Here is a 15,066-nt window from a genome sequence, read left to right on the forward strand (position 1 = left end):
TAAAACTGACCTCTAGATGTGTAGGATAAAATCTGATAGATGGAGACTTCCTAGTACTGCAGATAGTGGACTGTTATATTTCAGTCTTTAGTTACCTTTCCTCTGTATTTATGTAAGAATCACCTTATAAAAATCCACGCACAATTTTTTTATACAGTCATTCACATGTCTATCTCATGTTAAGTAGAAAAAGCTAAACAGCATTTGCAGAGCAGTAACTATCCTTTCAGTAGAATCATAAATCATAGAATTCTAGAGGATTATAACCACCTGAGAAATGATATGAAATATGTAGAGCCATTTCTCTCTAGGTAGAGCCTAGGATTACAGCAATCCTAATTTGGTGCCTCATTCATGCATATGGTCAGGCAGGATGGATAAGATTGCAGGTCACCTCAAGGCATATGTTGGCCTAACGAAGAAAATAACATTTTCGCCAGATTATCAAGCCACAGTAGTCACCAACAGGGAATTGGGTTGTTTCTGTGAAACAAAACCTGGCATTGTAATGATGAAGCTAGGAAGAAAAATAACAGAGATCAAATTCAGTTTTTTTAAGCCATCTCCACGTGACATGAGAGGAGATTTAAATAATGGACAAGCAATATAGATTATTTTATTTAGCTAATAGTAATATAAGTAAAATGACAGGTATTTTAAATTGATGTAAATGGGAGGTATAAAAAGAAATATAAATGAGGGTGTATGTGCAAACTTCATTCTCAGATATAAATGTCACGGAAAAGCCAACTGCTCTTTTTTCACTTGTCATTTACTGGCTTAAATAAGCTTGTGTGTGGGTGTCTTTGCTTTTACTCTAGGTTATTTTTCTTTCACTTTTGATAAATATGTCTACTGAGCATGGGAGTGAACTCACTCTCACTGTTATCAGCTTCATACTACCACTAAAAGTGATTATGGGGCTTGCTTTTACAAGTTATTGCTAACTTTTTTCAAGGGTGTACAAAAAGTAACAAAGATAAAAATGACTTATTTACAAAATGATTGTGACTGCAAAAATTTGGGCCAAAATATCAGCTTTGTTTTTTCCACCCAAAAAACTTGCACCGAAGAATTATTTACCCAAACTTGGTATTTTCATGAGTTACAATAGAAAATTTTCTATCCAATATCATCTTGGATTTTCATTTAGGAGGCCTTGGAGTCTTTCCCTTCATTACTTTCTCACTCTTGCTTCTATGTGACTTCTAATTCTCTCCCATTTGAAGTAGTTTTCCAAGTATTTGTCATTATTTCTTGTCTGTGTTTGCATTTATGCAAGTGGATCTGTCTGTAGTCATTTTCTTTGGAGTCTTGATAGTCAACCGGAATTGTTTTTATTAGCTTTCATTACCTTATGTCAAGCAATACAGTAACTAAAAATCAGCTGATTTTATATCACTTATACAAATTACTCATTTTTTTTACTATCCACAGTACAAAACTTTCTGTGGCTTCCAGCATGAGTTTGTTAGAAGTAGGCCATTGCATACAACAGAGCTTGTGCATGGCTCAGAAGGCAAAAGGTGTGTGAGGCTGCGAGGGGGAAAACGTGCCAGATTTTAATCTGATCAGTAGCACCATTCACAACCCCACGTGGTTCATCACCCCTACACAGCTGGGGCTACGTTGTGCAGCTGCAAGAGTTTCTGATTTTTTAAATACTGCGTCATCAATAGCAAGTAAGAGAAATAGTGTTAGGAATAGAAAAGACTTTGTAACATTCTTATTATGCAGCTCAGAAAGTTGCAATACTGATGACACCAATCTTGAATGTAAGTGGAATAAGTTTGGATGACTTAAAAACAAGATTTTAAAAAAAACCCTCTGAAGATCTGAGACTTCTAAGTTTCTAATCAGTGATCTCATCTGTTACACAGGTGGTTGTACAAACTATTTGAAAAGTATTAGCAAGATCAAAATACAAGAGTTGTATGTTGTAGTGTTTGGAATTTCAATTCACTTTAAACCTCGCTTTCCCATTTAATCTCTTTCAGTCTTTGGTTAATATTAATCCCGGGTAATGGTGCAAACATTCTGGGTGTGATGCAACAAGGTATCAAAGCGTGTTCCTAATTTGAAGTATTTAAGTCATCCTTTTAACTGATAAGCATATGATTAAGTGCTTTGCTGGAATGGGGCCAGAGTGCATTTTACTGCTGGCTAGGATGAGTTATCTAGCACACTGAAACAACACATCTTCAAATCCCGCTCAGGGCAAACCTCCCTATGCAGGACAGAGTAGGTGCATTGTGGATCGTTATCACATTAAACAGCCAGACAGCATTCAAACCATCCTCCAGCGCAGTACAAAAGAAAGATAAGGATCCTGATCTGTGCCTGAATAAAGAAAGCGGGCCAATTTCCACAGTTTGCATGAAGGAAAAATCTCCCACTGCCTTAATTAGGTGCACTGCCTGCCTAAAGCCTGCATGATTTGGCCCACACTTTCTATCATTCCACTGTTATGACAGAAGTCACCAGAATAATTCCAGCTGAGAAGCAGTCATGTTTTACGTTTCATTCGGAGAACAAATGGATGATTACTGCAGGACCTGAATATAGACTTGTAACAGCTAATGACACTACATAATCTTGTCGCTCAGCTCCTGTTGAGCTCTCAGATTTAATGACCCTTTTATTTATACAATGACATGAGATGGAAAAGGTTTCCTAATAGGTAAACAGAGAGAAGCTTTTGCTCTTAGGTCTTGTTGTTTTGACAGGTCCTTTAAAGATAGCATTTTATTTCTAATAGAGGCCCTTAATACTTTATTCTACTTATTATGTTTTTTTCTGTCATTGATATCTGATGGCAGAGATTTAGTTTCATTAGTTTCCTATTTGCATATCATTCTTGTGACAATGATACCTTATTCTGTTTTCTACCAATCACTTCCCAGAGTATTTTTGGTTATCTCCTCTTCTTGAGTAGACTAAATCTTGGCAATAACTCAAGTTCACATTACCAAACACTTCAAGATGAAAAGCTTTTGGTTTACAAGGACTTTGTGTCTGTTACAGCTCTCTTGACCATAGACAACTTCTATCTTGTCTTTTATTTTCTTTTTCTTCCACACCTTCTTTTTTAGTAAATTTTGTTTCTGAAATGCATCTTTTTCACACTTTTTGCTGTCAGTTTTCAAAAGACCTCATTCATTTCCCTACTACATCAGAAAAAAACAAAGTGCTGTGGTCAAATATGTTCTCCTAGGAGATGGACTCTACTGGTTTCCGCTTTCACCTTTGTACGCATCCTTTTGTGAGAATTAAAACAAGCCCTCCAAACCAGAAAAACATGTGGAATTGATAAAAATGATGCCAAACCAATCAGTCCTGTCAGTTTGTATAAGGGAGTCAGACGATGAGGTTAGTCTTTTCTTTCTTTCTCATTGTCTGTCACACACAGCCTGTTTGTTGTGATGTGAGTGATGAAATATTACTTGAGCTGTATTTGAGGGCTCAGATGGAGAGACATTTTAGCATATATCCAAGGGGGAAAAAGTTTTATGGAACTGAACCTGCAGTAGCACTTAACGCAATGATTCTTCGTGATCAGTCCTCAAATCTACTGGTGTTCTAACCCCCTGTGGACATACTCCACTCAGATTCCTTGCCCTCAGCTCCACTTCTTGCTCAGGCGACCGGTCCCACTTGACTCCTCAGCATCTCTCCTCCCCCCGGCCAGCCGCCTGGACCTAGGGTGCCCTTTCACTCACATTGTATCAGCTCGCTGGAACTTGCTGAGCAGTGAGTCACTTCCATGCTCTACAGCTTACCTTCAAAACCTCTCTCTTTTTCCTGATTAACAGCAGAATGCAAGTCTGCATCCCAGAAGAGAATCCACTATGGGTCATTTGGATTTTGCGTTCTTCAGTATTTAATTGGAAATCTGGCTAGAAGTAGGTAGATTAATCTTTCCAGACATCCCATGCTTGTTCTCCAGTATTTCTGACTGAGGACAACTTATTACTGAAGCCAATTTTCTAGTCTACCATCTTCTTCCCCATGCAGTTGAAATAAATGCCACCTAATGAACAGCTGATGAAGAGACATAATTGATACCTCAAATATAGATAGATATTTGATACCTCAAATATAAATATTTGAGAAAGGCTTGTACTATCCTCAGCATTTTCTTGATATGTATTCCTTCCTTCTCTGCTTTGCATTTGTGCTCTAAGGACACAAAATAAAAACAAATATTGTATTTCCATTTTCATTCAGCTGTTTGGCCATAGTTATAGCTCTTTGGTAATGTAACACTGTTAGCTATTTCAAGATGCAAAAACAAATCACAAGACTATAATTATTTCCCTGCTAATTTTTTTTCTAAGCACATAGTAGGAGATTATCTCCTGTGCTCTTTTCCCCATGCCCCGCTTGGAAGATACAAAGGCAGTGAAGACTTGTTGAAGGTCCTCTTGGCATAAGAGAAACTTCTGTAGGAGGGAGCAGGAGAGATCTGCTGGTAAAGCTGACTCCTTTATCACTGTTCCTAGCTTGCGACTGTGCTGGAGACAAGAAAGGAAGTGACATAACCAACTCTGATAATCTCCCCGGTGGGTAGGTGGTCCTTGGGGGAAGATGGCTGAGTGGTGTTTGTTCAAATAGCATCACTCTGAGGCCAAACTGAGGGAATAAGGGAGCTGTGAGCAATATTTTTTAGCCTAGTCTCTTCTGTACCCAGTATAAGCCAGACTTAGAAAAAAATAAATTGGAATATATATTGTTCTAGTCCTGGGCTGTTTTGTTTTTCAGTTTTACGTGTTAAGCACTTCTACTGATCTCACATCTTCTGTGTTTCTGTCTGGCTCTAATGTTGCAGAATCTTACATTAGACATGTGCTTACCTGCTAAAGTTTGTTTGTGTCAGGGTCCATTTCTGAATCTATTGAATTACCACTACTGGTTTTCCTGGACAAATTAGATATACAACATTTATGTGCATGAAAAGAGCCAATGCCTCTTGTAGTTGCTGGCTGTGGAAAAACACACACTCCAGCAACACTAAGCTAAATGCAAATAAATCAAGAAACAAATGTAAAGTCTGAAAAATTACAGGGCATATTTATAACATAAACTGCTACTGGTGGAACGGAAAATGGTTTAGAGTGGAGAGCTGTTTGCAGCTGGCTGCAACCTCCGCGCCGTGTACGCAGTGTGCAGCACCAAGAGGTGGCAGCATTCCATGCAACATCCTCACGGAACAGCTATCGCTACCGCGCGCGTTTCTTCAAGCTCATCACGGCAAAACATGCCTCATATCTGATGCTTTTCAAACCACTGCATACTCTGATTTTGCTCCAAAGACGTACAACGAAAGGCATTGTATGCATGCAGAAAATACTGTTTAGGATCAAGGAACTGAAATTCTCTGTAGAAAATGAATTCACCTCAACTGAGACAACACACAGCAGAACTTACTGAGATATGCTTTTCAAAGCAGTGTAGAGATGTTCTCTGTGTTACTGTCTCACTTGATAGCAGAACCTGTATGTACTTGTCTAGTGCATTAAAGGAGGCCTAATACCTTTGTAAATATAGAACCTACTTTCCCATTTAAAGCCTGTGTGGTATAGAGTAAGGCAGGTAACATATATACTATAGCTTTATACTTCTCAGAGACCTTAATTATAAACCTTTCCTGATTACAGATAAGAGGAACAAAAATCTTAATTAAAAAAATTATAGAACAATCACAGTCACCAAAAGATAGTTAATAAGGACCTATAAAATGCATGCAATCTTCCAGTCAACAATATAAAATTTATTTAAAATATTTAACAAAGAAAGACTACTAGAGGCAAGAGTGTCTTTTACAAGAGTATACTGGCAATAGAGGCGGCATAACAGTCAATTATTACAAACAAAATCCAGGTTTCTTAATTAAAATACAAAATACTGGCTCTGCTGTGTAGCCTGTAATAAGTTATGTCTTGGGAAGACTGTAATTATGCTGGCGCCTGCTAGTGCCGCCATAGTTAAGTCTGTCACCATTTCCATTATAAACCCCATTTTTAAGCAATTTATAACTTAACCATAAAAAATAATTTTAGACTGAAACTTGGCAAAGAAATTCTTAGACCAAAAAAAATTTTCTTTTTTTTAACACAAATAATCTGTTTGATCATCTTTATGTTTTTTAGGAGAGCACTAAAGAAGCCAGAACTTTTATGGTTTTGAGGCTTTCTAGCCATCCTTTAACATAAACACTGTTTCTTTTTTTTCATCTGCATCAAGAATATCCTTCATTGCTTGGAAGCAGAGGATTTTAGTCCTTCGAAGATCCATAAATATGTGAAAACAAACTGCATGATTCTTTACAGAAGAGGTGAACTATGAAATATGACTAACATTGAATTGCAATGGAGAAATGAGAACAAATGGAGATTAGTTAATCCTGGGCCACAGAAGAAATCATTGCAAAATGTTTCTGTCTTCTAGTTATATTCTCTGTCCATTAAAATCTACAGCCTAACTGAACATACCAGATATCTTATATACGCCTAGATATGCTTGACACGCAGCTATATGCCAAGAAGGCAGCACAGCCAGTGGGCAAAGATTGACGTTGGGCAGCACCTTCTCATGGTGGAGGAAGATGAGGCAAAAACCCCAAGGGCAGCCCATGTTGGAGGAAGATGAGGCAGAAGCCACCTCATTATCTCATAGAGAGAGCTGAGGCCAAAGCTTTTGCAGCAGATCCTCACCTCTGTTTGTTCACGGGGTGCTTCTGGGGGGATGAGCAGAATATTTATCCAAAAGTCACATTTTATTATCCTGTAGAAAGTTCTCAGTAATTTGTCCCTGTGCATGTTTTATCACTGAAGGATGATAAGAGGAAAATGAGCATAGAAAATACTGGGCATCTGCTCTGAAAAATGACTGTAAGAAGGTGCACTTATGTTGTTGTCCCCCCAAAACAACAGTGGGACAACCCTGTCCTCAGGCTCTGCTGCAGTAAGCTATACCTGCTGAGCATTACAGATGGAACAACAAATTAGGTCAGTCATGTTCCCTGTGTATTATCTTAATTTGACCTGTGAATAAACAAAACTTGGTTTATTTTTATGTTCCAAGGCCAAGTTTCTAGAGAGACACATACTTTTCGATGACTAGTGCTGAATGACAAATAGTAAAAACCATGAAAATATCATTATGCAACCACTTCCCAAAGGAAAAGATTGTTCTGCAGTACCAGTCTGCATCTGTAGTTGTCTTCTAATTTACGTGATTTAACTCGAATTCCTGCAGGAAATACCATTTATTCCAAATTAAAGATCTTAATGCTAAGAAAGGAGCATCAAAGGTTGTATAGAAATGAAGCAGAAAGGAAGGTCTGTTTGTGTATATCATGTTTAGACTATGGTGCAATTTTAGATATAAAACTTCTGATGTAAATTATGCTCTTCTTGTCTGTGCCTGTCTCGTGAAGAGCATGGTTTATCCTATTAAACATCAGACAGATCCTGTTTTCAGAACTCTGCCTACATGAAGGAAAGATGAGTGGCTAAGGCAACCCTTCAATATACAGATTTTAGTGTGAAGAAGGTAAACATTTTCCCATTTTTTTTTCAGCTTTGCTCAGCTGTAGTAACAAAACACTGAGAGAAACAAGTGGCTTTTTCCAGGCCAGCAGTGTAGACTGGCTTTTCACTCTATTCCTTTACTTTTTTTAGCTTAACAAATTCTGACTTGAATTGCACTGTTTGGAGTAGTAAATTTTAGCAACTATTACCTATTGTTGATTAAACGAATTTTATCAACTATGGCAAGATGTAAATATTTTGTAATGTAAAGTCATTATGTGCATTAGAAGGGCATATAGTCTAATGACAGAAATTGAGGAAATCAGTATTTTATTGTGAACACTTTCTTTGACTTGTGTTATGCCACCATGTTGCTTTTGTGTTTTGCCTGATTCAATAGACCCAACCCCAGAGACTTCACGGATTCTCGTGACGTGTTCACATTCTTGCTCATCACAACGCAGCTCAGCTCCTGTCTTGTTTTGATTCTGTTCTTGTGATGAGAGGATACAAACAATGTCCTTTCTGACTGAGCTAACAATAAAATAGTGCCAGCAGATTATCCTTTTCTAATGTTACTGGAAAATTCAAAAAGTACCTAGTGTGATATTGCTGACTCTTATTTGACTCTGAATTGTCCATTTTCCTGAAAATGCTGTTGTGGAGAAGACTTTACAGCATTTTGCCATTGAGTCATTGCCAGTTCCTTAGCTGGATCTGGACTGCTTCCCTGATGGATGACCATGTCCAAAGAAGTCTATGTAGAAAGAGCAGTCAGCATGTAACAGATTTTAGGATATGTGCAGCCTTGCAATGGGCCTGTGCACATCCTTTTCTTTCGCAATCCTCTTTGAACAGTAAGAGATGACTGGTCTCTGAAGGACTGCATGATTCATTGTAGAACTCATTTAATTGAAAGTACTGGAGCAGCAGCTCCTCTTTTACTGCCCGAGAGGCCAGCTGATCCCTTACAAAAGGGGAAACGTATTGCTAAACAAAGGAAGTCATTTTAAAAGAAAAAAATAACATCTGTCTACGGATATGTGGGGAGGGAAAGAAGAAATATGACAGGCAGGAAAGGGGTAAAAGAAAATGGAGATGGTTGGGGGAAAAGGTTTAAAGGTTAAAAAGCTGAAAAGAAAGGCCACGTGGGAGCAGAGGCAAGCACTTCCAAGCAGTAGACCAAAAGGAGAGAGAGGTAATGGGATGAAGCATAGGAAAGAGAGAGAGAGAGAGAGAGCGCATATAAAACAAGTCACAGGAAAAAAGAATAAAAGCAAAGCTGTAATTTGCAAAAGGAGATTGAGAGACTGCTGGATCGCACAATTTCCAGTAGAGGTGCTAAAGCCACAGCTATAGAATTTAGTGAAAAAATGCTCATGGGAAGAAGCAAATCCCAAATTGAGATAGATGAGTATTTCAAGAAACAAAAAGTATTGCAATGCAGCTACTTGGCGGGCGTCAGTTTATGAGCAAAGGTATACACATATTTGCATTTAAAACCGAAAGGCAGCCAGCAAGAGCTAGAAGAGGTTTCCTGAGAGAGCACTGGGGACAGCACTGGCATAACAGAAAGTGCCTGTGGAAATGCTGCAGCCAGAGAGCAATCAGACTAGCAGGTACCAGTGTGCAGCTGGGGCACGGTAAAACCCTGCTATGAGCTCAGCCAAGAAAAAACTCCTTAAAAAGTGCTATTCTTTCCTACTTACAAATGTTGCTCTTGTCCAACTATTTTGTGTTTGCCTCAGTGTAGTTCCTCCTTTTTATTTTTATTTTTATTTTTTTTGGATTATATTAATTAATTGTAAATTTTGTGGTTCACGTATTCCAAGGAATATGTGTGAAACAAGCTTTCCTTCTTTTTTTTCTAGTCCTTGAACACAATAGGTTAAAAAAAGTCTTTAGGCACATAACAAAATTACTTTTCCGCACTTGCTTAAAGAAGAGTATATTTTTAATGCAGCAGATGATTCCGTGCTGATAGCTTTACAACGTTATGTTTGTAGTATGAATAGAACAAACTTCACAGATGATTATACTTAAAGCTGGAGATCTTTCTGTAAATTTTAAACAAAGTATTCTCTTAAATACTGTCTATAAAATGCCTGATGGCTTACCTCCTAGGCTGATCTATGATATTGCCTGAGTTTTTGAAATTCTGGATGAAAAACTCTTGTGCTACAGGAAGCTGGTTAGTAACTGAATAAATAGCACTGTAATCTACATATTGAACGCTTCTACATAGTGGGTATTGTTTTGCAGTGCATTCTTCTGCCTGGAACACAAAAGACAAATGCTTTCTATGTATAATGCTACATGATCCCCAGGAATATGTGTAACAAGTATCAATACTGGGTAAAACCCTAATAGGTTTTCCTAAAATTCCCTGCGGTTGAAGAGAATTCAGCACAGCTAAATTCCCATCCTGCTATAAAGTTAAATAAAGATCAAATTTTGAACAAATTTTCTATTCCAGAAATGGTAATGTTTCTGTATGCAAAAATGATTCCCATCTTTCATACAGTAATTAACAAATGTCATGAGATTATTCTGAATAAAAAGGGGTTTGCATAGATATGTTGCCTTTAAAAATAACATAGTCAATGTATATCTCCAGCTGCCTATTTCTTCAGCTATTCCTATCAGTTTTCACATTGTGTCTATTACAAGTGGAATACCCCTTGCATTAGGAAACTTAGCTTTCAGTGGCACGGAAGAATGTGTTTGTGTCTCTTCTACATGTGTAGAAGAATACAACCTTCACACAACATCCAACTCAATTAAACTAGAAAGTAACTGAGTGAAAGATGTCTACATATTTGGTTAATCTGGAACACAAACACGTAGGTATAATAAGTGGGAATAATCATACGTATACCTCCTGCTGGCCATACCATTGTAAAGACTGTTAAATGGTGGCAGTATAACAGGTACACATACCTGTCGTGTCCGTGCAATGTTTGTGCCTCAGGAAGAGAATGGAAGATTTGCTTTCTTTTTGCTGGGGAATGTCTCGTTTTAACTCCTAACGATTTTCCTTCTTTCACAAAACATTTTCAGAAAAGTCTCTTTCTCCATGTACTTCTTGCATCAACAGCCTTGCACATCTTTAATCCTGCGTCATCTGATCATAATATTGATTTGAATGCCAGATTTTGCTGGTCATTAAGGGGCAAAGAGCTAGCAAGATCATCCAACTTGCATTTATAGATATCAGATTTAGACTGTAAATTTCTTGAGGGGAGCCTACGTTTTCTTCTATTTTGTACATGGCAAACAGCTACAGAGAACCGTTGTTACGGCAAAACACCTGCGGCTACTGCGATATCGAGGATCCAGTAGACTGCTGCCTTCAGTAGCCACTTGCTGGTTTTATTCTGGAGTAGTGGGCAGTGCCCATAAAACAATCACACTCACTGTGATTGCTACGGTCTGCTGGATAATTACAGATTTTTCCCCGTTGCAGTGTTACGATCTGCTGGAATCTGAGATAGGCGAGATCCTGATTCCCAGGTTTCATTATTTTCCTTACAGTATTGGCTTTAATACTGGCGAGGGTGCTGAACTCGCTCTGAATTCACTCGTCGTACACGTGTCTGCCTCGCCGTTTAAGACCCTGGTGCAATCGCTTCCCGCCCCCCGCTCGCAGCGGTGCCTGCACAGGCTGTGCTGCGCTCCTGCCGCCGCGGCCCGAGGCTCCAGACGCTCCGCGGTTACACGCTCCTCTATCAGCTCTCTACCCCTAACGCCAGCTCACTCTCGCAGTCATTTTAGTTTTCTAACAACTGGATAAGGACCGGTCAGGTGATTTCCTACTTTGCTTCCAGGTTGAGCACCTGGGAAAGAAAGCAGGTCAAGCAGTGTGCGTATTTTCTACTCCGGTATTTCAGTTTTAGACACAGGGCAAAACTGGAATCTCTGAGTCTTCTTATTCAAATCCCTGGTTTTGATTCTGGGTCCGCATCTTATACCAACCTTAGCTGTTATTTGGATTTGACTGTGGCTGAAAACAGTATGAACATGGCATTTCTTTCACGTTTCACGCAAACAACTGAATATTTTTTGTTGCAAAATTAGAAATCTAGACCTAAGGTGACTTTGAAACTGAACCCGAACCTAAACTAAATCCAGATATCTGTGCCAGTGTATTTTTATATATTATCAAATAAAATATCTTGACATGCTTATATTGTATATCATATTTTCCTTTAGAAGCCAATTTACCTATTGGAAATATGAAGTGGGACCTATTAGCTACCATGGGTTCCTTTCATTTCTTTAGCAAAGGCTTTTAATTTTAGAGCTGACTGTATCTTATGTTTATAAGATCGCCACATTAACAGTGGTTGTTTATGGAACAGAGGTTTATTACAAAAGGATATCGTATTTATACTGATGAAAAATAGTTAAAAGCTTTAATTTTTAGAAGTTCTAGTCAAGGTTGGCTGGTGACTCAGTTTGGCTAGATTACTGAAAAATAAATCTATTGTATTTAGGTTACATGTTTGGTTGTGGCTCCATCTGAAAATGACAGGAGCTGTTTTCCTCAAACGTGTGATTACTAGCTTAATATGTTTTCTTACTCTGATGCTGCCTAGAAACATGTTTACAACAGAAACGCACCCTGAAAATTGAGGGCATTTGGGGATTTTTAAACGGGAAAAGGTTATCTAAATGTGTACTTCAGACACTCTAGTGGGATAATGTAGGAAGTTTCTATTGCTGGATGTACTGATGAGCTGAGGACTTAAATCCTCTGAGCAATCAATCCACTGGCTTTTATGAACGTTTAGGGAAAAAAGGAAATATACTGCTGGAAAAGAGAAAAAAAACGGTTACAAAATACATGATGGCCTAATTCAAACAAGACATATGTATAGTAAGCTCTCATATACAGTTACAACTGTTTAAGCAGGACAAGTGAAAGCAAAACAAAAACAGGAAATAATAGTTTTCAAATGGATTTAGAGGAAAAATCTCAATGAAAAAAGAAAACATATTGTTCTTCCATTGACTTTTGCTATCTAATCTTAACTAATTCTAGTGCTAATTCAGCAAGTCTGCTCCTTTCTTGGGAGAAGCACTGTCTATTATGCATGTTGATTTATGAGAGACAATTAGCTATATTTTAATGATAGCAGAACTAGCCTGTAAATGTAGACTAGGACTCACAATATATGAGAAAAGCTCATTTGTACTTAATATACTAGATAAATTGTTCCTGGCTTCTTAGGGTGTGATTATACTTGCTGTCACACTCCCAAGTTTACTTAAGTACTGTGATTTGCTGAGTAGGTGCTAGTCATGTAAGGGAAAACCCAGCGGGACACGTTTTATATACCTGTTTCTTTCCTTAACGTCACATATTTTGTTAACTTTTTTTGTCCGTATTTTCTCTCCTTCATCAAAGAAAAGTCTCCACAAGACTTACGGCAAATACAGAAAAATGATGGCAGATAATGTGAACAATATGAAATTTAACACTGTGATTTTGTTTTAGTGAGAAGAAAAACACAAGTTTATGGCTACCCTAAAATTTTTAGCTGAACCTTAGTGTCATGCACAGCAATTAAAAAACAAAATCTATTTAGTATTTCTTATTTCTTGAGTTAAGCTGTTTCTTTCTCCAGTTAATAATAGGTTGTGGGATTAAATCTTAGCTTTTGATATTTACTGAGAAACGTAGTGTAGCGATTTATGAGTCAAAATGTACTTTGAATAAATTATCATTGCAAATTACAGTTTATGAAAGTTGTGACTATAACTATAATTATACCACCAGCTGTGCACAATTTGAGATCTTGCCTGCTGAATAAATTTATTTTCTTTCATATTGCATTCCCAACATTTTTAGAAAAGAGTAAATTGAGCCTAACTGACCAAATTTCCTACAGAGGAAAAGGTCACCTTTATTTGCTAAACTTACCTAAAATATAAACATTTATTGAATTAATGAGATGCTATTTTAGTTTGTTATGTGAGTTTCATATTCAAGTTTATTAACTGTAGACTCATTGAATCTTTTGCCTTATGCCATGACTTTAGTTATATGTCCTAAAATTGTTGAAGTTAAAATTAATTGTTTGGATATTCTGGAAGCTGTCTGGAAAAAGACAGTCGACAGCCAAGTTGTTAGGTTTATTATTGTAAATTGGTGATGGTGGCGGGGAGCTTAAAGCTTTGTCTGGCAACAGAAGGGTTAAGGACTTTTTTGCTATACCCGTTTCAAATTACAATGAGAAGCCTCTTCTTTCCCAGCAGGGTTGTGCTTACATTAGTCTTTAGATCTCTCTTGAAGAGAGCTGTTATATTTGTGCCTGCTAGAGTTGGAAATAACAGTTAAGGAGCTGCAAAAGGGTTGAATGGATTTACAGAAGGTTTTTTATTTTTTCAAGTTAATTCATGGCAACACATTAATTTGATTAGTACATGCTTTAGAATTACTTTACACTAAAGGGATTCAAAAGATGTTAAAGTTATCACCAGGCTGCTGGACAAATTTATGTTGCACCACCAAGGTACAGATCAAGACAAATCTGTGACTCAGGATTTTATCTTGGAAAGAGCGCAAGGTGTACGAAGAACTCAGAATAACAAGGGAAGATAACTCTGGGAACTACAATGTGTCAGAAGAACAGCTCTTGCTAATACTGCTCCCCACCAAAGACCTGGTTATCTAAGGTTGATATAGGAATGTCTAGGTCAGCTGACAAAATACTGGTCTTCTGCTGCATAAATGCAGAAAAAACGATAACAACAGTGGAAAATTGGAAGTCTGAATTTCAGCTTTCTTAGAAATAACTGCAACCTGACACATTCCATAATATTTTAACAGGGTGGGGGGAAGCGAAATCACCAAAGATGTTATGTTTAGAGATGACATTGACATGAAGAATAGGTAAATTTTGTTTTTCAGCCACTGGGAAAGCAGACCTCATAGGAACTCAGAACAAGTAGGAGAACGATTTTTTGTTGTTGTTGTTGTTGTTGCTCTTTTTCCTTCTCAGAGATGAACCTAACTGCGCTCAAAGCTTTCGTGGGCTTGCTGTGGAATTGCTGGGCTCTGGCGGGTCACGCACAGGGAGGGTTAGGAGACAATCATGTCCATTCGAGTTTTATTTACAGGAGGCTGCGGAACCATGAGCGAAGGGAGATTCAGAGAGAGATTCTCTCTATCCTGGGTCTACCTCACAGACCCAGACCATTTTCACCAGGAAAGCAGGCTTCTTCTGCACCCCTCTTCATGCTGGACCTGTATAATGCCATGACAAATGAAGAGGAGACTGAGGAGCTGGAGTATTCACTAAAGGGATCAATGGCAGGGGAGAGCAGAGGGATACGGAAAGGATACCCTGCCTCTCCGAATGGATATTCGCGGAGAATACAGTTGTCTCGCATGACCCCCCTGAGCACGCAGAATCCTCCCTTAGCCAGCCTGCACGACACCAACTTTCTGAATGATGCTGACATGGTCATGAGCTTTGTCAATTTAGGTATGTCTAAACTTTTTCGTTTCTGCTCTGTCTGACAAACT

General features: G+C 38.1%; 1 protein-coding gene across 2 annotated transcripts in view; it reads left to right on the top strand.

Annotated features, from left to right (window-relative positions):
- Nucleotides 1-13,828: 13,828 nt before the first annotated feature.
- BMP5 (bone morphogenetic protein 5) overlaps nt 13,829-15,066 on the top strand; it is a 58,612-nt gene continuing 57,374 nt past the window's right edge. Inside the window, exons 1-2 of one of the 2 annotated variants that reach the window (XM_062572914.1) lie at nt 13,829-14,050; nt 14,658-15,025. In XM_062572914.1, coding sequence (XP_062428898.1) covers nt 14,776-15,025 — 250 coding nt within the window. In that variant the 5' untranslated portion in view covers nt 13,829-14,050; nt 14,658-14,775. Of the gene's footprint in view, nt 15,026-15,066 lie in introns of both variants that reach the window. The other variant, XM_062572913.1, reaches the window with a different exon arrangement.

This window comes from Rhea pennata, chromosome 3 (assembly GCF_028389875.1).
Source record: "Rhea pennata isolate bPtePen1 chromosome 3, bPtePen1.pri, whole genome shotgun sequence".
In the NCBI taxonomy this organism is placed as follows: Eukaryota; Metazoa; Chordata; class Aves; order Rheiformes; family Rheidae; genus Rhea; species Rhea pennata.